General features: G+C 42.9%; 1 protein-coding gene across 3 annotated transcripts; it reads left to right on the top strand.

Moving 5' to 3' along the window:
- The first annotated feature begins 1,010 nt into the window (after positions 1-1,010).
- Positions 1,011-22,432, top strand: LOC104525622 (plastin-3). 3 transcript variants are annotated; one of them, XM_010168830.1, is made up of 16 exons: positions 1,011-1,099; positions 8,555-8,718; positions 11,141-11,270; positions 11,712-11,844; positions 13,156-13,237; positions 13,903-14,068; positions 15,230-15,372; positions 16,704-16,730; positions 16,843-16,938; positions 17,456-17,651; positions 18,325-18,403; positions 19,072-19,186; positions 19,306-19,439; positions 20,323-20,446; positions 21,039-21,163; positions 21,965-22,432. In XM_010168830.1, exons 1-16 carry the CDS (start codon positions 1,024-1,026, stop codon positions 22,095-22,097), a joined length of 1,923 nt encoding a protein of 640 aa, XP_010167132.1. In that variant the 5' UTR covers positions 1,011-1,023; the 3' UTR covers positions 22,098-22,432. The 3 variants fall into 3 exon arrangements, with proteins under 3 accessions (XP_010167132.1, XP_010167133.1, XP_010167134.1); XM_010168831.1 differs by lacking the exon at positions 16,704-16,730; XM_010168832.1 differs by lacking the exon at positions 16,704-16,730 and having other exon boundaries at positions 1,024-1,099; positions 8,555-8,637.
- The last annotated feature ends 1,052 nt before the right edge of the window (positions 22,433-23,484 follow it).

Raw genomic sequence — 23,484 nt, 5'->3', positions numbered from 1 at the left:
GAAGGTGGGAGCTGGAGTATCCTGGGATACAGATTTCATTTGAAGTTGTACTGAGCCTGCCTAGATCCCTGTTTCTAAAGACTTTGAGCTAGAGCTAGCATATGTGCTGGCTGATCTCTCTTGGTCACCTTGGCCAAAGTGCTAAGAGGGCAGCTAATGCTGTTGTCATGATGTCTTGGGAAGGGGATGTGGGTAGATCACTGGACTTTTCCCATCCTTACGGTGATACCTCCTCTCCAGGCTGGCTGGGTGGCACCTAATCAGTGCTTGGAAAAGAGGATTATAGCAGATGGGTGTAGGAACTGTATGCTTCATCCTCTCTTTTTCTTAATCACCAGGCAGATCTGATCAAAGCAGTGTTTCTACATATTCGGGGTTTGAGCTTGGCTGATGCCTGCTGTTCTGCTCTTGCTTGCTGTGTTCCTGCTGTACCTTGCTCAGGAGGGTGAAGGTGGGCAGTGGCAGTGCAAACAGCCTGTTGCTTACATGGTTTATTGAGAGATTGATTCTGGGAAAATAAGCAGGTGTTTATTCAAAGAGTTTTCTTGTAGAAAAGCAGACTTTTTCAGGTACTGTTCAGAAACTTTATTACTTGGGTTTGGTAGCTGTGTGCTCTTGGGCGACAGGCAGGCAGAGTGTTCAGTATCTCTTGTATTAATATTTTAACTCTGGGTTCTGATTTTGTTCGAAGTTGTGGAAAATCCCTGGAGATGTGAGCTTCTCTGACCTACAGAACATGCTGGTAGCAAGTACCTTAATGTGTGCAGAACAACATAGTCCATAAAATAAATACACAGAGCTAAATATTAACGAGGGTAGTGGGATTTTTGACTTGTTAAAGAGTGCATTTCCCATCTTCTGAGTTTCACACATCTGTTTTCTTAGTGGAAAGATAAATGTGGCTTCAAGAACTGGTAGCGACCTTGGTACTGATTTTTGTTATACTGCTGTTCAAAACTATATGTATTTGAATGCAGCCTGGTTTCACAGTGTGTGCTTTTTCTCTCCTTAGGTACTCCCTAAATGATTGAGATGGCCAACACCATGCAAATCTCCAAAGATGAGTTGGAGGAACTTCAGGAGGCCTTTGCCAAAGTTGGTAAGTCCCAGTGCAGAGGGCACTTTGCTCCTGTCTGTTGTACCTTTGAAGTGGATTTATCCCACCCCTGTGAGCAGTGGTGCCAGCAGGACATGGGCAAACTGCTGCTCTTGTGATCTTCTCTGTGCCAAGGAGTCTCTTGGCAGCCTTGATCCTTCTGACTTGTCACTTCTAGCCAAGGAGCACAAAGGAAGGGACGTGGACAGACAGCCTGGCCCTCTTGCTCCAGGGTGGGCTTTGTTGGGTCCTGATGGCAGAAGAAATATCCAAGCAGGTGTTGCATTACTTTGTCCCAGGCAGCACTTGAGGGCTTGTACAGTGCTTGGTTCTGATGATGTTGGTTTTGGCAGATTGGCTGAGCCATTCAGATGTTAAATGTAGGTGCTGTGTTTCTGGTTTGTGCAGGTGCATTTGAAGCAGCACGTTTGGTGAGCTTGTAGGCAAAGCATCTGTTTACCTGGCCATTATGGAACAACTTGTGGTGCTAATAAAATACATTGTGGCTGCAGTGCATGTGCATTGCCCTCTGGTGGCTTTATTTCTTCTCTGGTTCTCTCCTCCCTAGCAGCCTGTGATGTGCCAGGGGTTGCACAGTCCAAGCTGCTTCTCCTGCCTTCCAGCTTTCCCCCTGTGCTGGCATTGCAGAAGCCTCTGGCAGGCTGCTTCAGGAAATGGGCAGAAAACTGACATCATGGAGAAAATTGTTTTCTGCTGGTTTCGTTTCCTGATATGGCTTACTGGAGGATCAGAGAAATGCCAGGGAGAGGCAGGATGGGAGCTGGACCATAGCAGCGTGGACTGAGGTCAGCGTATGCAGCTGGGGAACCACACCCGGGGCTGGCACTGGCAGGGAACGAGTGGCACAAGTGATCAGAGCCTGTGTTTCATTTTCCTAACTGGACATCAGCATTGCCTGAGCACTGGTTGTAAATACACATTGATAGCTCCCTCATGTCTGTATCAGGTAAACTGCCCTCTAGAGCAGGGTGGCTCTTAAAAGTCTCACCTGCTCTAGATTTGCAATCTGCAGAGAGAAGCATGAATTTCAAAGACATCCTCTCATGGTGCAGGATTCTGTGTTGGGACTTGAAGCAAGTTGCATTTTAGGCAATTCCTTCTCCTATCTTATTCTTCCCAAGACTTTTCCAGCAGGTGGAAGTGGGGTGCCACAGAGGGAGATGACTGACCATCACCCTTCTCACTGCCTAATGCGCTTCTGAGTGCGAATCTGAATAAGGCTGGGATGCAGGCAGCCCATTCTGGCCTTGGATAAACTTAAAATTATTAACCTGGCTAGAATGTGGTGGTGTTTTTTCATTTCTGTGGGGGGAAATTATTGAGATTAGGTTGGCTGGCTGCCTTTGCTCTGGAAACACTGAGAAACCCAAATCAGATCCTGGTTTGTTTTAGGAAACCAGCTCAGCCTGCTCAGAAGGCAGGTTTATGTTTGGTTTTAAATTATAAAACAGTGTCAGAAGTTAAGTATTATTGAGAAATGTGATAATTAGCCTGGACGTACCCACAAGTGAGATGGGATCTGCTAGTCCTTTTCAGTGCTTTCTGTTTTGTGTGCCTTAGGCATGGTACAGCCCAACAAGTATTGCTGTGGGACATGCCTGTCAGGAGCATCTTTAATGCTCTTGTTCCTTTTATTCTTGCCTAAAGGAGCCACATTTGCCCTGGGTTATAGAACTGGTCACTAATTGGGGACTTTCACTTGGAGCTTCTAATGCCATCTGTAGTGAATGAAGAAAAGCTGCTATTTAAAATGAAGCCTTTCTTTCATCTCCCAGCTACCTGGAAGACTTGGAACACAGCTGAGAAGCATGGTTATAGAAAAGCTCAGCTAGTTGGCTTCTAGGATGTAGTAAAGGAGATGTGGGGAGGAAGAAGCACCTCATGGGGCAGTTTCTGCTCACCAAGATGTGCACTGTTCCAATGCACAGCTCCATGGGCTTCCTGGAGACCTGCTTTAACTGTAGCATGGAGCAAGATGCTGCTCTGGATGTATAGGTTGATGGGACTTTAAAGGTGTGTGTTTGACCAGCTTTTCTGTATATGGTTGGACCGGGTCGAGACATCTGGTGATGCTGGGAGGCAGTGAGGTTTGTTACTCTGTACTCTGTCGCCACTTGCCTTCCATGCCACTTGAAGGTGTCCCCGCTCTCCCAGACAGCTGATGTGCTGTTCTCTGACAGACAGCAAAAGGCAAGAGTCTCATAGACTACCTACTGCTTGGTAGAAGCAGTCCACGGGTGAGAAACCATGGTTTAAGGTTAGTACTAAAGTCAGCTACAGCTCAGACAAACAGCTCCCAGCATCTTGGAACCAGGTATTTGTACTGGAAGTGATCCAAGTGGTAAACAGCAGTGGGGGAAAAAAGCATTTTAACATCTGAAAAAAGTAATTAAGTGGGGCATAAGGACTGTCTGGGCTTTGAAAAACGTGCAGGTTAGTGGGAGAAGAGCAGGTTGCTCCAAATCTCAGCTGATGTCTGAATTTGTTCTGTAGAACAGGTGAATGTACGTGCTTGGCCAAACAGTGGCACTTCATAGGGGAGGCATGGCAGAACAAAAATCTGCAAACTTACTCTGTTTATTTGTCTTCCTTCCCTCTGCTTCTGATAGCAGAGATAAGCATCTTTTCTGGAAACACAAAGTACTTAAAAACCCAGCTGAACACTTTGTTCGATACTGCAAGGTGGTAAGACAATGCTCTGAAATGTTAGCTTAAGGCAAATAGGGATCTGGGATCCTGCTAGAGTGTGTTCTGCTGAGCATATATCCTTAAAAGGAAACATGTGGGTTACTTTCCCCTCTTGCATCCTGTTATTTAAGCTATTTTAAGTACTTGTCTGGGAGGAAGCTGAGCCAGAGCTTGAAGCAGCTTTTGGGTTTTGTTTATTGTGGCTTTGCTGCGCCACCTGCATATGGGCAGAAGATGGTGCCGTACATCACTGCAGTGACCTTTCCCAGGTTTAGCACGCTGGCATACATGCATCTTTCAGTAGAAATAGGAAACTTCAGATGTGCTGTTGTTTCCTTTCCATCAGGCAGATTATAATGAATCCAGGCTGCAGCTTGTCTGTTAAAACAATTTCGCTTTCTTCCATTAGTAATTCTGGGCCATACGCCGAAGGGTTTCAGTTGGGACAGCTTCTATTTTGACAGCCTCTTCAGCTCTTGAATACCGTTTTGGATTTTGTTAGAGAGGGATTTTAGACCACCTTCCGTCTGATGTCTGGCCCTGTTGCAGGACATCCAGCAAGGCACCATATGGTGGGTCTGCAGTAATGCTGGAAATAATTATGGAACTTGCTGGTGCTGCAAAGGTGACAACTCTTTTTGTTTCTTTTTTTTTTTTTTTTTTTTTTTTTTTTTTTTAATGCTGCTACTTTGTACATTTCACTCTGATGCCAGAGGAAGCAGCTTCCCTATGGGATAGGGGTCTCAGACCTATTTGTCCTGTTTACAGGGCTAAAGGCTTTTTGACATGTCAAGAGGAGAATGGGTCCATCTTCCACCACTTAGTTAATCACTAGTTAAGGTTACCCGACTCTGCTACCAAGCCAAAACCACAGGCTAGCACATCCACCAGGCTTTAACACTTAAATCTGCCCTTCTGTGACCAAGAAGCTAAAACTTGAAATGAGAGCATCTTTACTGCAAAGCCAATAACTTGGTGTGGAGTCTTGCACTTGGACCAACAGACCCGTCTTGCTCGTAAATCCCACTCCCAAAGTGTCTGAGACATAGATGCCCTTTTAATCTATGAAGTAAATCAATGATTAATTTTTTCCCAGGATACTGTGCAAGAGTAACTGTTACAGGTGGGTGTTTGGAATGTCATTAAGAACTGGAAGGACATAGGTTCTTGAGACCCAAGGGTTTTGAGTGAGTTAAGGTGCATTACTCAACAGTGTGTGTCCTTCACACTTGATTACGTGCTGTTTGTCTGAGCCCAATGCAGGTGCTGAGAACCACTGGTGTGCAGCCCCTCCTGATGGGCGACATCTTTCCTGGTGCCATGCTCCTGAGTTACATGTGCTCACATGTGAATGGGGGTTTCACACGGCTCTTCATGCTGCAAAGTTCTTTTTAAAAATTATTATTTTTTCAGTGAGCAGAGGTAAACCATCTTTGAACTAGGCATACCCAGAGGACTAGGAAGATGCTGCTTTGCAGGGGTGAACAAAACCCTCAAAATGGGCAGATGTTGACCCAGACTGTAGTAAATGCCTGATATCTGCCCTGCAGCCAGGTTTGCTTTCAGGCTGAGATTGAGGTCTGCTGAGCAAGTGTTGATGGACCAGACAATGGCCTGGGCTAAGTCCTCAGTTGCATTTCAATCGGTGCTTTTAAGTTACAGTTTCTGTTCTGCAAGCAAACCAATATAAATGCAAAACTGGGGATTAATTCCTTGAGCTAGATTGTACCCCTAAAAGACATGCTGGGCTTCATATGTAGAACTGAGCTTTAAACAGGTTTAAGCTCTTTTTACCCCTGCATCTCTCCAATGTATTGGAGATGGGGACTTTGAAGTTTGGTTTCCTGCTGTCTCACCCAACAGGCTTCTGCCTCATGAAATACCATATATTGTGTTTTCCCCTTTCACTTCTGAATAGGCTCAGACATGGCACATGCAAGCCTGGTTCAGAAATGCTTCTGAATGCTTACACTAGACATGTTAAGAGGAAAACCTTTACCAAATCTCAATCAAAATCACACCTGTGATCCCACCAAGGATACAATATATATTTTGAAGTATTATTTTTCTTGGTAGATGTAAAAATTAAATTTTTGAGGTGGTGAATGGATTGAAAGAAATGATGAACAGGTGTTTCTGGATTTACCTGCTTATTTTGGCAGCATGGCAAAGGATTTTGGTTGGTTCAGTCAAGCACAAGCTAAAGCAATGGGTGATGGCTGTAGGCATGCTGAAGGTGAAAGCAAAGTTTTGGTTTGGGTCCATAGGCCCTGGAAATTAGCAAATCCCTTCTTGTCTGATTTTCTTTACTGTCTGTGAGGCAGAGAAAAGATGCATAATGTGGAGTTAGATTTAGTAAAACTGTAACAGAAGAAGCTGTGATTTATCTAGAGGGGAAATAGTTTGATGATGACATCTCAGGCTGGACTATTTAATAAAGCTTGCCTTTGTAAGCTTATATTTTTTTGGAATAAAATTCTAAAATTGAAAGCCAGACAGCAGCCTGGTGCTATCGTTAATCATTGGCCCAAACAACTTTATTTAATCGTCATTATTGTAAACACTGACATCTCATAAAGTAGTTTAATGTATTCATTCATTCACTGGAATTGATGCTCCTCTTTGGTTTAAGACCTAGGGACTGGGATGTAGGAGGGAGTACAGGTTTGCTATGTTACTTTGGATGCTTGCCCCTAAGCAGTTAAATCTTACTTTCTTGCTAACTTACAAAAACAATTTTTAAATCCCATATGGATCTGGAAAATGAGGAAGGTTTGGAGTGGTGGTGAGGACATGCAGCTCGCTGGAACATTGCTGTGAAATAAAATATAAAAACCACCACTGACACCTCATTAAAAGTAAATAAACTTTCAAAATTTGCTTAAAAAATACTTTAGAACTATCCTGATTGTTTTCTTTTATTCTTGAAAGTGCCTCCCTTTAAGCACAAATACTGATCCCGGTGTCTGTGGTGTGAGATTCCCTCTTGGACAAAACTAAATACTGGGTCTGGTGCAGCTCTTCCTTCGTGCAGCCTGGGGAGCCAGCAGGAGCCCGCAGTCTGTGGGGGTGTTTGAGCAGCAGAAGCTCTTGCTTGAGTGGAATTTGACTCAATGGCCTTAGAGAGAGGCTGCTGCCTTTATAAATAGCAGAAAAATCCTCCCATGGGGGATATGGGAAGAATGGTGGCTAGGCACCTTGCAGCACGGTGTGGTTTTGGCAGCTGGTGATGACGAGCGCTCAGCGGTGCACCATGGCAGTGCCAGGAGCTCTGGAGCTGGGGGAGAAGGTAACGCAGCTGCTTAAACACAGAGACTGCTCCCCTTTAGCCTTAAAGGACTTGGCTGATGTCTTCAGTACAGGCACCGTGTCGACTTTGCAGACTTTGTGGTTGAATGATGGTTGTAGGAGGCTGCCAGATCTCCACCTCTTCAGCCCATCCAGGGATTCCCCACCAGCAGGAGTAATCCAGGGTTGGTATCTCACCACAGCCCCAGTGAGGAGATGGCAGCTCAGGCACTGAATTAACTTCCCCAGGCAATATATATCACTTGCCTACAGCAAAGGGATTTTGGCATTTTGAGCCTGTAAACACACCCTGAATCCCTGTCTCTCTGAACATGCTGGAGGGTCATGTCTCGGAATGTGAATATGGGCCGTCCAACTGCTTCAAATGCTCTGGCTGCTCCTGGACCTGACTCTGCTGAAGCCTGGGTGGCAGCCGTGTTGTGAACCACACTCTCACCCTGGTTAGCCTGAGGAAGGAGGCACCTAACCTGTGCCTCTCCGTGGCAGCAGTAAAACCTCACTTCCCTGAAGAAAGGCTAGGGATGCTGGATTTGCCCTGTGCAATCAATAGGGGTGATGACATCTCCAAAGGGGTTGGGATCTGTTGATCTGAAAAGCTCCAGATTTACACTAGATTCTTGTTTTCTTTCCAAATCTAGTAGGCGGTAATGTCTCACTAAGCATGCAGTGCTACTGTGGCTTGGTGGTTGACTGTCAAAGCAAATGTCCTTGCAGAGCATTCTTGGGTAACATTAAAATATCTGGCTGCAATTTTCTGTCAGCAATTTTCTGTCAGCAATAAATTGATAACATCATTATCATCATGATAGAAAAAAATAAATGCAGAGCTGACTGTTTTCAGTTCAGAAAGTAAGAAGTGCTGTGTTTCATTACCATCTATTTTTAACACGCAAACCCAGCTGCAGTTAGATGTGAAAAGAAATGCTCTGGAGATCATTTATGAAAACGCAGATGCTCTGCTGTGAAACTTTTACACCAAACTCGGTCATGTATGCTGAGAGCCATCCTGGTCAGCTCTGCTTTGAAGCTGCTGTTGCCCAAAGCCAAAGAGATCTCATGGCTTGCACTGGGGACCCTCTCTGAGGATGCGCCGTGTGTATTTACAGAGTGACTTTGATTCCTGATGTGTTCTTAGTGGTGTCCATTGAATGGAGTGCTACTTGGGCTTGGTATTTTTGGTGTGGATATCCTGCTGTGTGTCCATGTCTTGCACAGATCTTGCTTTCAGCAAAGATGAATGGTCTGCACAATGTGGCCCCTAAGCAGGTATGCTGTGACCCTGTCATAGGCCAGGCTAGGAGATTCCTCCTTACCTCCATGTCTTGTGAACGTCCCTCGTGCGTAAAGCACTTTTGAGCATGGAGGCTGTGTGTCTGGGGTTGGTCCTGTCAGGGTACTGTCACATTTCTAAAACTTTTTCCCACCCCTTCTTGTCCTCAGACCTCAACAGCAATGGATTCATCTGCGACTACGAGTTGCATGAGCTCTTCAAGGAAGCCAACCTGCCTCTCCCTGGGTACAAAGTCAGAGAGATCATCCAGAAGCTCATGATCGATGGTGACAAGAATAAAGATGGGAAGATTAGTTTTGAAGAGTTTGTCTATGTAAGTGATATTTCTGAATTTCCAGCAGCTTGGGGGCACCCTTTTAGGAAAAACTAAGGAAGAGGGTAGAAGAGGTTGAACCAGACTTCTCAGCCACTTACCCTAATCTTAAGTTTTCTTTCTGCAATCTGATCACTTTTGAGGACTTGCTATGTAGGACTTTGTGCAAATCTCTGCATATGACCAGTCTTTTGTGCTGTCACTGATAACGTTTAGATTTGGAGAGAGGGGAAATATGTTGATTTTTAAACAAAAACCCAAAATAATCCACATGCTTTTCCTATATTAAAACTTTGTTGGAGGGCAAAAGACCCTTTCCACAAGAAGTGACAACTGGAAAAAAAGACTTCCAGTTCTCCAAGCTTCCTGTATTGACTGGAAGCTACTTAGTTTTTCCAGGCAACAGATGAATGCTTATTTTCCCAGTGAAGCAGTATAATTTCATTTTTCAATTTAATGGGACTACAAGTATTTGCTAAAGATTTGAGAGGGCATTTCAAGATCTTTTCCAATCTAGGCAATTCTGTGATTAGTCCTAGATGCTGATCTAGGAAAATTCAGATCCATTTGTTGCCTTAAAGGAAAGAACAGGAGTAAGGGGATAAGAGAAGCTGGAGGATGGATCTAACCTTCAACCTTTCTGTAGAACTAGGTCAGAATTTTTTTTTCTTTTAATTTTTGGGTTGTTTTGTTTTCACTTTTACAAAAGCATAACACTTCTAAGATACTGGTTTGATAGCCATCCCTTCATCCTTTTTATACTCTGATGACTGAAGGCTGAAAGAGTAATAAAAGTATGTGGAGTACATTGAGGGAGCTTTTTTATGTCAACTATTTTTCTTGATATTTCTTAATTTGTCTTCACCTTCTGTTCCTTAATTGTTTTCAGACCCTCTGAACTTTTGAGTTCGGAGTCAGCTAGTAAGTTGGAATTTGTTTGCAGTTTGTGAACACTTGCATGCTGGGTGCATGTTTCAGCTGTTGGTTTGAGCTGATCCGTAACTCTTAACTTTGCACTAGAAAGGAAGAAATAAATCTCTTCTGTCACATTTGAATTGTACCAATTATCAAGTAAATGTTAATGTCTTACGGGCAGCTAAGCTATGCAGTAGAAGCAGTGGTTAGTTGTGAGATTTTTACAAACAGAACTGCTGCTGTTTTCTAACTGAGCACTTTTCCTGGGGTTTATGGTACAAAGGATGACATGCACTGACTTGAGGTTGGAGACAAGTGACTTAGTGGTACCTCAGCATTAAAGCACATATTTTCAAAGATGGTATGCAATGCTAGTAAGTAGCCCAGCAAATTTTAAAATAAATAAATCTGTATCAAAATCCTTATGTTTTAAACCAACCAACCAGAAAACCCCAAATTCTTGGGCTCTTGAGTCTTCACTCAGCTCTACCTGGTCATTGGGGTGAGCAGTGCCATCAGGAGATGGTTTAACTGCACTGCATCATGATCTTGACTTGCTGCCTTCCCTGTGTTTAGAAGGTAAGGTGTGACAGCCAGCAGGCTGGCCTTGTGGTGACACCTCTGCAGCCAGGTGGGCAAGTCCCCTCCTCGCTTTTTAATAGAAGCACTTTATTGTTCCGCTTTACAGGACATTGCCTTTTTCTGGGTAGCGTTTAGAGAACCTGCATACATTTCATTTGTGTTTTCAGTGTGTTTGAAACTAATACAGTTAAATTTTGAGGGAGTTGCAGTAGGCTTTCAAGCCATTGAATGTATTTTTTTCCTAATAGATGCTCAGTTCTCTAGGACATCAGGGCCAATAACATACAACCTGTGCAAATGACACATGTAATCTTTCAGCTCTAAAGCATCTCTTCTGCCCTCAAATGTGAGAGTGCTTTGTCAGGTAGCCCAAGCCTGCTGTTGGGGGAGGAGGAGGAATCCTTACCAGGAGCACTTGTTACACGTCATTGAAGATTTGACTGTTGTACACTTAAAGAGAGTTGTTTCTTGGGTTGTGGACAAAAGTCTTTTGGGTGAACTGAAGTCACGGTCACACAAGCACCTGGCTTACACAGAAAGGTTAAAATTGCACAACAGCTTTCTCAGCTCTGGTTCTGTGGAAACTGCTGCATGTGTACCTGCTCTCAGACTGCAAAGGTTTCATGTATTATTTTCTTGTGGTTTATTGAAATCAACTTGAAAAGGTAAATGTATGTGAGATACTTCATGCCTAATGCTTCTGTTTCAATAGGCACTTGCACTATGTGTTTAAGAGAGTGGGATGACTCTCTGCCCGCTAGCCATGTCAAATTTAATATCACTACACCCTTGCTGAGCCCTTCACATTTGCTGGTTTTACTACAAAGTTTGCTTTAAAGCCAAGAAGAAATAGCTGTTTCTGTGGCCCTTTCATTTTTATGAAGACAATTTTTTCTTGTCTAACAGAGAGCACTTTAAATTGTAGATTTTCCAGGAGGTGAAAAGCAGCGACATTGCTAAAACGTTCAGAAAAGCAATTAACAGGAAGGAAGGAATCTGTGCGATCGGGGGGACCTCGGAGCTCTCCAGTGAGGGGACACAGCACTCTTACTCAGGTACTGCTCTGCCTTTCAGCTCCTCTCTTGGCTGAGTGGAAGCCATGTGCCCAAAATAGATCTACTACTGCCCTGCCATGTGCTGTGCTTTTGTTCTCCGATATGATCTCACGTAAAGGTGAGAGCAGGACAGAGTTAGAGGGTAATGCAAGATTAGCAGTGTGTAAATTAAATGTGTGCTTATTTGTTTTGTTAACTGTGCTTGCTGATGAAGTCCTTGTGTCACACTTGAATAAAGTTGTTGAGTAATGAGTAAATAACGGATATTCTGGTAATTGGAAGTGAAAGTCACATTTCTTTAAACTTTGTCTGACTAATAAAATAGTGTGATAATGATAGTGGGGCTTTTATTTCCCTGGGGTATTTTACACTGATTCTTTTGGGAAAATCTTTGCTATGTTATGAAAAAGCCTGTATTAAATTTATAATTGGTTATCTTAGAGGAAGAAAAATATGCCTTTGTAAACTGGATAAACAAAGCCCTGGAAAATGATCCTGACTGTAGGCACGTTGTTCCAATGAACCCAAACACAGATGACCTGTTCAAAGCTGTGGGAGATGGGATTGTGCTATGGTAAGTCATGATAGCTCCTGAATAAAAATAAATAAATTTTTAAAAAAGCCAAAATAACTTCCCAAAACTGTAATTAGGGGAATTTTCATCCTGTTCTAGGCTGTTTTTGTGACTGGTGTACGTGCATAATGTTTTGCACATATAAAAAAAAGTCTCGGTCACTCAGGCTTTCATTGTCATTGTGTGGTGCTTCAGCTTTGATATCAACATCACAAGTTGGTATTTTTGTCTAGTGTTTGTATTTTGGGCTTGGGACTGAGTTTGCTGAAAGGGAGAAGCTGCTTTGTGGGAGCAGAAATTGTCCTGGTGCAAACTCAGCCTGATGCTAGGTAGCTTGGGGGAGGGCAGATGTGTTAAATAGCCCATTTTCTTGGATGCTTAGACAGACAGTAACCTATGTGAGAGTGTTAATGACCTTATGAATTAACCCAAAACCTGATTTTCTGAGAACCCTCTTATTGCTTTTGGTAATAGCTGAACTGGTAGTAAAGTAACTTACTTTGCTGCATGCTGAAAACAGAAGAAATCCAGGGCTGCTAAACACTAGCTTCTATGTATGGGGTTTCTTTTGGTTTTGTGTTTTGTTTTGTTTTTTAAATGTAAGTGAATTAATATAGTGGAGAATAGGATCAGCCTGGAATTTCAGTAACTATATCAATATGCAAAACATTTTTAGTGGACTGCCCATTGCCTTTCATTACTTTTTTTTTTTTTTCCTTCAGCTTGTAATTATTTTTTTCTTTATTTTCCCAGTTTCAAGTAGTTCAGTTCTTCAGGCAAAGACTGAACTGAGTAGAAAATAGTTCATAATATAAAGTAAAAACTTGCTGTGTTTTCTGTTGACAAAAAATTCCTTGTGCTCACATGTGCCCTGCTAAGCTCTGGAAGTGTTTGTGCTTTTTTTGGGGGGCAGTTTTTTCTTGCTGGCAGTAGTACACCTTGACCATAGGAGGTAGCACGTTGTCTTACTAGAATCTGCAGTGGATGGTAACAGAGCAATGAGTCTTCACTAGTTCAGTGCGTGTGCTGTGAATAATTCATTTGCTCTTTTTGCTCCAGCAGCTTGAGATCAGTAGTGGCCAGTAACATGTTTAAGGTTTCAGGCTTAGCTATTCCTTACAAATACATTCTTGATAACGTAAATATTAACTTCTGATTTACACAACCTTGATTTAAAAACCAACCAAACAAACCACAAAACCAAACAGGCAAAAGGAAATGTATTGTGGTGAGTATTGTAACAGTGCATTGAGTTTTGTTGAGATTAAATGCTAAATGTTGTTTAAATATTATTGTTTTTTCTCCTATCAGCAAAATGATCAATCTTTCTGTTCCGGACACGATTGATGAAAGAGCAATTAACAAGAAGAAACTCACACCATTCATAATTCAGGTATAATACATTTCTGTATTTTTGCTGAAATTCATATTCATATAGAATTAATGAAAACAGTGTGGTGGCTCGAGGCATTATTGTGGAACTCTGGAAAGGAGCAAGTTTCAAAACTTGTATTTAATTATTAAAGGCTGTTTTGTACTGTGCATAATTGACAGTGCTGTGGATACAATTCAAAAGACAAAAATGCTAACTTAATGACAAAATGGGTAAAATGGCTGAAATGCTCTGCACACCTGATATTGCTGTGGAGATTACATATGTCACTGTCGTTTTAAAACAATATGGTTATTGGCATTGGCTCTCTGTGAATCATTTCGTAGTACAACAGGTTGTTTTTACGAGGATGCCTGTGCGTGTGTGTGTGTATAACTTAACACTTCTCTAGCCTTATTCTTGTTGACGCCACTAGAAGCAACTAACTCTGAGGCTGAAACTAAATACCAGAGGCTGAAATTAAACCCTAGTTCAGTTCTTATAGATTCAGCCTGCTGCCACCACAGCTTCGTTAAAACTTCAGCCGGAGAGTGGCCAGGAGCGTTTTCTCTGAGCTACTGCTGTTGGAGCAAGGACAAGGGGGAGATCTCTGCTCTGCTGGTGCTGGATGAAAGGCAAAGCAACATCTCCCCTGGCTGTGTCTCACTCGACTCTGCTGTTCTCAGGAGAACCTGAACCTGGCGTTGAATTCTGCATCTGCCATCGGGTGTCATGTTGTCAATATTGGCGCAGAGGACTTGAGGGAAGGGAAACCCCACCTGGTCCTTGGGCTTCTCTGGCAGATCATTAAGATCGGCTTGTTCGCCGACATCGAGCTCAGCAGAAATGAAGGTAAATTAAATTATAAGTGAAAGTGATTACTTCTAAAGCATGATCATCACATTGCTTGCGCTGTCGCCTCCAGCCCTGTCGCTTGCACTTCCCTCCCCTCCTCTCTGCTGAAAGGAGAGTACTCGCCTTTGGGTTCATCAGGGCATGTGCCAAGCTGAGTGCTCTCCAGCCTGTTTATAGCTGTGAAGCAGGTTCAGGCGGGTGGGTTGTGCCATCCTGGCAACATGTGTCAGCCTTGGAGAACTGGCTGAATGCAAATATGTAAGTCAAGATGCATCTTGGCTCGAGCCTTGCGGTGCGAATGAGCATTGCTTTGTGGTGCCTCGGGCTAGGCAGGCTTTCCTGGTGTGCTTCGGCCATAGGTACGTAATGATGTTGGGAAGTGCCAAAAGCTTCTTGCATCCTTTTGGTATTATAGATAACTGTACATCTTCCTCAAAAAGACAACAAAAAAAGGAAGGCTTCAGCACTGTGGGAATGTGTTCGCAATGACTTGGTTCCCCTAAAATCCTCCTTGTTACTGTCAGTGGTGCAGTTGAGCTCTCACTTCATTCTTGGTGGTGGGAGAACAAGGCTGCAGCTCTCCCCTTGTGCTCGCTTGGTCCTGCATGACAGCCTCCAAAATATAAACTTTTCAAATAATTCAAAGAGCTCTGCACGGGCTATCAGAGAACCCAGGTGCAACAGCTTCACTGTCTCTTATTTGAACTTCCCAGTGATGAATTGTTAACATCGTTTGGCTTAGATTGAAAATTCATGGCAAGGGGAGCATTGGCCAGCTGAAAGGGTGCTTATCTTGGCTTCTCTGGCTTTTTTTAACTGTGTATGAAACTGCTTGGAAGCACTTTTTCATTAAGACAGAAGTACATTTATGTTTAGTTTACTCTCATCAGCTTAAAAGACTGCATGCAAAATCAAGATAATTTTGTTATACAAGGAAGTGGAAAATATTTTTGCACATGGTTTTCTAGATCATTCATACTCTTCTCTGGGTAACAACCAACTCGGCAACACTCCACTAATACCCAGATTACTTTGACTTAATCAGTGGTTGGTATTGTCCCTCCCTTCTCCCCCTGAAATTTTGCTGTAGCTCTAAATCTGGAATGCAGGCTTGCCTCTTAAACTTTTTCATTCCCCTCACAAATATTTTTCTTCTAGCACTGGCTGCCTTACTTCGTGATGGTGAAAATCTGGAGGACCTTATGAAACTATCCCCAGAAGAGCTGCTCCTAAGATGGGCCAACTTCCACTTGGAAAACGCAGGCTGGCACAAAATCAATAACTTCAGCTCAGATATCAAGGTACTGAGAGCTCTTCTGGCCTGCATGTGCCTGGGAAAAGTCTGTGAGCTGGCCAGGGATGTGTCTGCATGTCTAAATGAGGCTCTTCATTTACAGACAGGACCTTTCTTAACCTTAAGACACTGAGCGGGCTTAGGAGGGTTTTATGGTATATTTAAGGTACCTCAGTGCTGTTGTCTCTTGCCATGAGGTTGAGCCCAGCGCTGAACTGTCTGAGTGTTTCCTCCAGTGCTAGTGGGATCCTGCTTGCAAAGTTGTTGCATGTTTTAATCGAGTAGAAAATTGGTATTACTCATGTGTGTTCAAATGTTCTTAATCCATCTTTTTGATGGAAATAATTTTTCAAGGTCATGCAGCTCGCTCACACAGAGTGAAATGCTTAACTGCATCCCTGGAGAGTGTGACTTCCACACACTCTTGGCAGGTGATGGCATTTCATCCAAAGTGTCATGGGCTGGAGAGAGGAAGGGAAACAAGACACTTTATTCTCTCCACTGGGCTGAGTAGAAATGGGAGTGGGGAGTCTTACAGCTGTTTTTCAGGTATGAGGGGGTGGCTCTTTTCTCTCAACGCTAGTGAGAAATGGAGAGTGGTGACTCCTGGTCAGTGTGTGGTTTTTGGACACTGGTCTTGGCAGGTTGGTGGGTCTTATTCACATAGACAGCAGTTATGAGGAGGAGAAAAGGGAAGGAAGTGGATTCCAGGCTAAAGGACTGTTGAAGTGGGGAGGGGGGTGGGGGAAAGTGATAATGAGATGTATGAGAAGCCCAGAACTCCCCCCACACACATGGTCACTCTTATTTCCAACTTCAAAATTACTTACAGCTTTGCTGATAGCTGGTGACTTGCCTGGTGCAACCTGTAGGCTGCCATGATATGCTGAGGTCCTTCTTAATGCTGAGGACTAAAAGGACTTGTAGTTGATAAGTAATTACTGCAGCTATTTGCTCCTCCTAGTTTGTGACCATCCCTGAACTCTCTCCTTTAAGCTATTCTAGCTAATGGGCAGGCACAGGAGGAAACATTCAGACTTCTTATAATGAGCTTTTTGCCTGGACTTTGTCTTTGCTGAGCCTTTCTCATTGTTGCTGCAGCAGTAGGAATGGCTGCCGGGGTTAGGGCCATCTTGGGGCATCTGGCTGTGGGGGCCATGAGAGTGAGCAGCACAGGGTCACTGCCTGCTCCAGCCATTGGAGAGGAGGTTGTGACACCAGAGCTTGCTGCTTTCAAACAGTTAAAACCCATAATTTTCATCTTAAATATTTCTAACCATTTCCCTTTCTGTTTCCTTTTCTGCTGCCTGGATTTCTGCCATCATGGCCTCTTTTAAGCTTACAGATTTTGGTAATTCAGTAAAGGTACATAAGCCAATTATGCACAGTGACTTATTAAAGATGAGCCTGAAATGAATTGTTATGCTGTATTCACCGCTCTGCAGGAGACCTGAGTTTTCTGTTTCATCCATTTCAGGATTCCAGAGCTTACTTCCACCTCCTCAATCAAATTGCACCTAAAGGGCAGAAAGAAGGAGAGCCTCAGATTGATATTAACATGTCAGGTTTCAATGTAAGTATCCAGGCTGTCATGAATACTGTTGTGTCCTCATGCTGTACAATTACAAACTACCTGTACCCTATAATTGCCCTGTGACGTGAGTTACCTGTTATTGTAATTTCTAGAGTATATAAAGCATTGGTGAGCATGTGCATACCTTGAGTATGTGCTAAATGAATGGTTGTTGTAGGCTTGATCACTACCTGCCAATTAACATATATGATTAAGAAATCATTTGTGGTTTTGCTCCATTTGGGAGCATGCTGACTTCTGATTTTGAACCACCAAGTTCAAAAAGCATAAAAGTTGAAAAGCATATAAATTTGGAAAGCGCCAGGCTAAGACAAACCAGGACAAATACATCCACAGCAGCAGGGACTAGCATGCATGCTTCAACCCTTTGATTAGTGACTGATGCCTAATGAAGGTGGGTGGAGTTGTGACATTGCCCCAGGTAGCAGTCAGGAGCTTCCTGTCTGCTTTGTAGCCCAGTCTCTTCCATGACAGTTCTTGTCTTCATCCCTGGCAGGAAAAGGATGACTTGCGGAGAGCAGAGTACATGCTTCAGCAGGCAGATCGGCTCGGCTGCCGGCAGTTCGTCACGCCGGCTGATGTGGTCAGTGGCAATCCCAAACTGAACCTGGCCTTCGTTGCCAACCTGTTCAACAAGTACCCAGCACTTACCAAGCCTGAAAACCAGGACATCGACTGGACCCTACTGGAAGGTGATGGCCATATCAGTCACAAACTTAGCAGGAGGGAAATATCTAAAGTAAACACTTGAGTTAGAAGAGGCTGTGCCCAACGGAGGTATCTCCATTGAAGTAACACCCATGTTTTGAGACTTCAGTGCTGCAGTGGTTGTTTACTCATTTGGGGCAGATGAGAAGGGCACTTGATAGACTGTTCAGGTGCTCTGACGCTTATGTGGAAGCAGTAGGAGCATTGCCACATTGCCAGCAGCCCGGCAGTCCCCGTGCCAGGGCTGGGAAGTTGATTTTGCCATTTCCTGAGATGGGCAGGAGCACCTCAGTAATGCAGTGGAATGTTCATGGGAGCACTAATTGTTGGCAGAACCAGGATTAGGGCTTTGGCTGCCTGGAACCCAGATAGCTGTTAGCTAACAACCATGTGAAAGACCTTCCTGCTACTTTTTCTTGCAGGAAGTGCAAAAGTCATGCTCTTCTGAGGCCTGGAGAAATCAAACTGATATCCAAAACTAGATATCAGGGCAACCCTCTTCCTTTGAAAAAATTATAGTAGAAAAAAATACCCTTTTACTGCTGGAAAACCTAATTGATGAGCTATGCTGCTCAAAGCTCCCTGCCTTGCAAGGTGGAAAACCATGTGCAGCTTGGAGCTTGCAGAAGTTGCATGAACCTGTTTCCTCTCATTTAGGAGAGACACGTGAGGAACGGACCTTCCGCAACTGGATGAACTCCCTTGGTGTGAACCCCCATGTAAATCACCTCTATGGGTAAGCGTTAGGCTCTTGGGAAAGACCCAACTAGATCAGACTAGAGATGTGCCCACACCAGTGTCCTGTTGCCCACAGTGCTGAGCAAAGAGCTTGAGAAAGGGTGATGGTGGGGAGTGGGAGATGCTCACTGTACCTTCCCTGCCGTCCGTAGCTTTGGGATTTCTGAGCCAGCACTTAGCACACCAGCAACTGGCTTTAAGGGCTGAAGACTGTTTATTTTCCTATCTTGTGTAAATTGGTACCTTCATATCCCAATACATTTAGATCTGCTCAAGCAACTACATTAGAGCAACTGGAACTAAATTCCCCGCCACCTAATTTTAGGGCTTAACCAAGACTTCATAGTTAGGAGGCAAGATGCTCTGGGTCCCTGTAGTCAGTGGAGAGAGGTGGCTGCCTTTAAATTTTATGTAGCAAAATTCTTCCCTGGATCTGTTGGTGATTAACTGAAACCTGATTTAGCAGATCCAGCAGCTAGCTGTTGTTAAGCATGGAGTGTTTCTCCTGTCCTGAAAACTACAGACAGAAGATTTTGAATTTTTTTTCTTTTTATGGTTGTTAAAATAGCAACAACCTGTAAAGAGTAGTAATTATCCATGATGTGACAAAGTCAGAGTGTATTTAAATCTTCAAACATTAGGTTTAATCAATGCTTTCCACTTTAGTGATCTCCAAGATGCACTGGTAATACTACAATTATATGAGAAGATCAAAGTTCCTGTTGACTGGAATAAGGTTAACAAGCCTCCGTACCCTAAGCTTGGAGCAAATATGAAAAAGGTAAGCATTCCAAAAGACTTTAAAAGAAGCCGTGGACACTAAAAATTCCTGTTTGAGGCTTCCAGTCAAGTTGAGCGTATTTGTGAGTGATTTGATGTTTAAACTCTTCTCCTGTGCAGCTAGAGAACTGTAACTACGCTGTAGACCTGGGAAAACATCCAGCGAAATTTTCCCTGGTTGGCATTGGAGGACAGGATCTGAATGATGGAAACCCAACACTGACACTAGCCTTAGTCTGGCAGTTGATGAGAAGGTAGGACCCATCTCAAACATGTAAAACTTGTGAAAGGAGTACAGGGTTTAGCAAGTTTTTTGCCACAAGAACACTGCAGCACTGGAACAGGTCACCCAGAGAGACCATAAAACCTCTGTCCTTGGGGATTTCTGAGGCAGAGCTGGACAAAACTGTGGCAGAGCTCATCCTGCTGCACATGGAAGGGTGGAGCAGACACCTCTAGAGAACCCACTGGTGGATCTGTGAACATTCTGCTGACCAGGATCATCCCTCTCTCGCCTGCTCAAGTCTGGTCTGCATACAGAAACCCTGAGCAGGAACATTTACACAACTTTTATGTTCTAATTTTTAATTGGAAATTGAGAGAGAAACATTCCAGGGCTGCTACGTAACCCCCTTCCTCATTGGAATGTGGGTAAGGAGAAATTTAATAACAGATAAAGTTGTTTGTCCTTTTTCTTATCTATTTCTGAAGAATTCTAAGATGATGCAAATATATACCTGCAAAATAGCTGCATGGTAGCTCCTTATTTGGCATTAGAGGTCGGAATACTAACTCATGAGTTGATCCACACCTTTTAGGTTGTGTGTAAACCCTATGGAGCAAATTGTCAATGATGAAACAGTTTAAAAAGTGTCCTGAGCCCAGGCAATTTTGAAAGGCTAGAAAGACTAAATGCTTTAGCAGAAATCACATTTCAGATTAAGATGGATGATTCTTCCTTTTTGATACAGAAGTTAACAAAAAAACCCAACCAAAAAAAATCAACCAAAAAAAGGGAGCTGAAACTATATGAAGACTTTCCAAGCTGTCATGGGCTCACATTGCATCCTGGCTGCATGCTCACTAGCGCTTTGCCAAGGCTCTGTGCCTAATCTTGTTCTTTCTGCTGGTTTTCAGGTACACACTGAATGTCCTGGAGGACCTGGGTGATGGTCAGAAAGCTAACGATGACATTATAGTCAGCTGGGTAAACCAGACCCTGAAAGAAGCTGGCAAGTCCACCTCCATCCAGAACTTCAAGGTGCAGGTTCACCTCTTGCATCCTAAAGGAGAGGGGTGCCCAAAAAGCATTTCCTTCGCTGCAGGAACAGCAGGGGCATCTTAGAAAAGGGTTTAAACATGACAAGATTCAGTCTCTGCTGGGAACAAAGTGGCTTCAAGCTACCGGAGAGAAGACTTTTTAGGACTGCCCATGGTGGAGAATAGTGTTGGGGCAAGAGAGCTGATGGGGTAGCAGAAGAGGGAAGGGAAGGGTAGTTGGTCTCTGGGGCAGAGGTGGGGGCTGAGATGCTGGCAAGCATTAGGGGCTGGAGCTGGCAAGCATTTGAGAGTGAGTGTAGTCCCTTGGGGACTACAGTGGGGCAGACCTGCTGCCTGTACATCCGTTATTGCTTCGTATTTTTGGAGAACTTGCAGTAAATGGGAGTAATGATCTTGTACTGTTACCAAAACAGAAGCAGCAGTTTGATTTTTTTTTTTTTTCTTTCCTGTGTTCAGCTGGGAATAATCACTGACGCTGCTGCTTTGAGATGGCTTGATTAAAGCTTGGTTTGTTGCACGTTGCAGAGCAGATTAGACATTCATCTTTACTTGTCTGCGCTTGTTTTCTCTAGGACAAGACTATCAGCACAAGCTTGGCAGTTGTGGATTTAATTGATGCTATTCAGCCTGGTTGTATCAACTATGACCTTGTAAAGACTGGTCATCTATCGGAAGATGACAAACAAAATAATGCTAAGTAAGTTTGCTATCTCAAAAGCTGTTTTGTATTGAAAGAACATACCTTCTGTGTGCTGGCCTTAAGCTGCAAGTGTTTTTACCCCACTTATAGTGGTTTTTAGTCTCTTAACATGGAACGGGCATGTACTTTGTGAAATCTAATTGCTGTCCCTGCCCATAACGCTGGAGGGAGTAGTTGACTGGAGTCTCTTGCTTGTTGAGAGAAAAGCACTCCAACCCAAGCCGTTCTTAGCAATGATGATCTTTCTCACCTGTTTGTTCAGGCATATGAAGTGTTTGGGGTTTTGAAACTGAACCTTTGTGTGTCTCACTCATGTCTCTCTGAATCATTGTAGGCTGTCAAGTTTAAGGTGTGCCTATTAAAACATGCCTTTGAAATGTGTGTTCTGCGACTGTTCTGCAGTGACAGAATGACAGTAAAATTTCTTGCAAATAATAGCCTTGCTTGGTTATTCCTAAAGAGCAAACAGAAGGGGAAATTTTAATGTCAGCTGATTAATCCTTGATTATACATACTATCTATTAGCCCTAACAAATATTAATTACATTTTTTTTAACTGTTGGTAAAGGAGACTTGACATTCAAAGGTCAATTTGAACATTAAACACTTTACTGTGGAAAAGGAATACAGCAAAAGATCAAAAGACTTTTATAAAACAGATGTGATTGGACTGTTGCACATCTCGAATCTTAATAAAGAGGATAGTAAGTAAAATTATGTTGGATAGGGCAGGAACTGATTTGTCATTTATTGGTAGCAGTCTCAGTGCTGACCCACTCATCTTTCCATGGTGAATAGGTATGCTGTGTCCATGGCAAGAAGAATCGGTGCCAGAGTTTATGCTCTTCCAGAAGATCTTGTGGAGGTGAAACCGAAGATGGTCATGACTGTGTTTGCCTGCTTGATGGGCAGAGGAATGAAGCGAGTATAAAAGGGTTGATCCACGTAAAGAATAAAAAAAAAAAAAGAAATGAAATGCAACAAAAGCCCAACCTGCCACCCTGGGTGTATGAGTAGCAGATCAGCTGTGACCATGTTGAAATGCTGTTGGCCTAGGAACTGTTGAAGTTCAAAAGACTTTGTTTTGCTTTGCAGGACAAACTCTTATAAAAATTCTCAGGGAGAGGAGTTTTAACCAACAGACGTGCTCTTTTCCCAAAGGAAAGTTTAACTTATCAAGAGCTCACAGAAATGCATTCATAACAGACCTGCATCTTGCAATACTGCTCTGGAGATGTTTTCACCCCATTATTTCTCAAATACTTGGTACATTGTGTTTTTTTTTACCCCTGAGGGCTATAAGGTGGTTAGTATGAGTTATAATGGAAACAAATCTAATTTCTGTCTGCAATGCAGTTTAATTTCCATCATAGGGTCCAAGCATATTCTAGGTTTGACCACTTCCTTAACTTTGCAAATAAAGCTACAGTACAAGTTGGGACCTGCAGGCCAGCTCGCAATGCTAAATGAGTAAATATGTAATTAGGAAGATGGATCTTTCTCTGGTATTCTCTGTACATGGTGCTTTTTTATACATCTTAGTATTTTGATTACTTTACAAATAAAGCATGGCAGTTTTTTCTCTTGCTACTTATAGAAGAGATTTTTTTTTTTTTAAAGTTATACTATATATGAGAATACCACCATCCTTGGACCTCTCACAGTAACATATAATATCATGGCACAGTTACACCTGAGAATGGAAGTGAATGCATTTTTGTATGCATCTTGGTTGAGTTCTGTGCACCTAGAAAATAATTTTTACAAAAATCTGCATGAAAACTACAACTTTTTTTTTATTTAAAATGCTGTTGGATATAAAACCATACTACATTGCGGGGAAGTTTTGTGCAGGGAAGAGGCAAATGTTATAAACAGCAGGGTTCAATAAACTGAACAGCAAATGTGCTGGAACATAAAACTATTTTTACAGATAAAAGGAACTGTTGTCGCCAAAGAAGGAAGATGCTGTATCCATAGGATTTAATATTATCTTGCTTTGGCAAGCTGTTTGCTATATTTTGAGATCATATTGCTATTCCAAGCTATACAAAGTGATGTAATATGGTGGCAAAGCATTAGTTGAAATAAAAACATTTAAATACATGCTTCTCTCCTTATTTACACTGATCCAGCATGGCAGCCTGTCCTCAGTTGCTTTTAGCTTTGCTTTGGTTGATCGTTGTTTTGCGCCAGGTCCATTGATCTGTATGATGCCCTGGAACTGGTGTGTGCTTCAGGAGCTCCTGTTTTTTAAAATGGGCACTGGCTGCGTGGTTATTCTCAACTTATGTTTTAGTAAAGCTTTACCTTTATGG

This window comes from Antrostomus carolinensis, unplaced genomic scaffold (assembly GCF_000700745.2).
Source record: "Antrostomus carolinensis isolate BGI_N321 unplaced genomic scaffold, ASM70074v2 scaffold5185, whole genome shotgun sequence".
Classification (NCBI taxonomy): Eukaryota; Metazoa; Chordata; class Aves; order Caprimulgiformes; family Caprimulgidae; genus Antrostomus; species Antrostomus carolinensis.
The sequence above is the reverse complement of the archived record's forward strand: the minus strand, read 5'-3'. Positions and strand labels throughout refer to the sequence as shown.

Coding starts and splice junctions, on each gene's coding strand:
- LOC104525622 (XM_010168830.1), top strand. CDS start 1,024: ATGATTGAGATGGCCAACACCATGCAAATCTCCAAAGATGAGTTGGAG. Junction 15,373..16,703: donor ACTTCAGCTCAGATATCAAG/GTACTGAGAGCT, acceptor GCCTCTTTTAAG/CTTACAGATTTTGGTAATTC. Junction 19,187..19,305: donor TTGGAGCAAATATGAAAAAG/GTAAGCATTCCA, acceptor TCTCCTGTGCAG/CTAGAGAACTGTAACTACGC.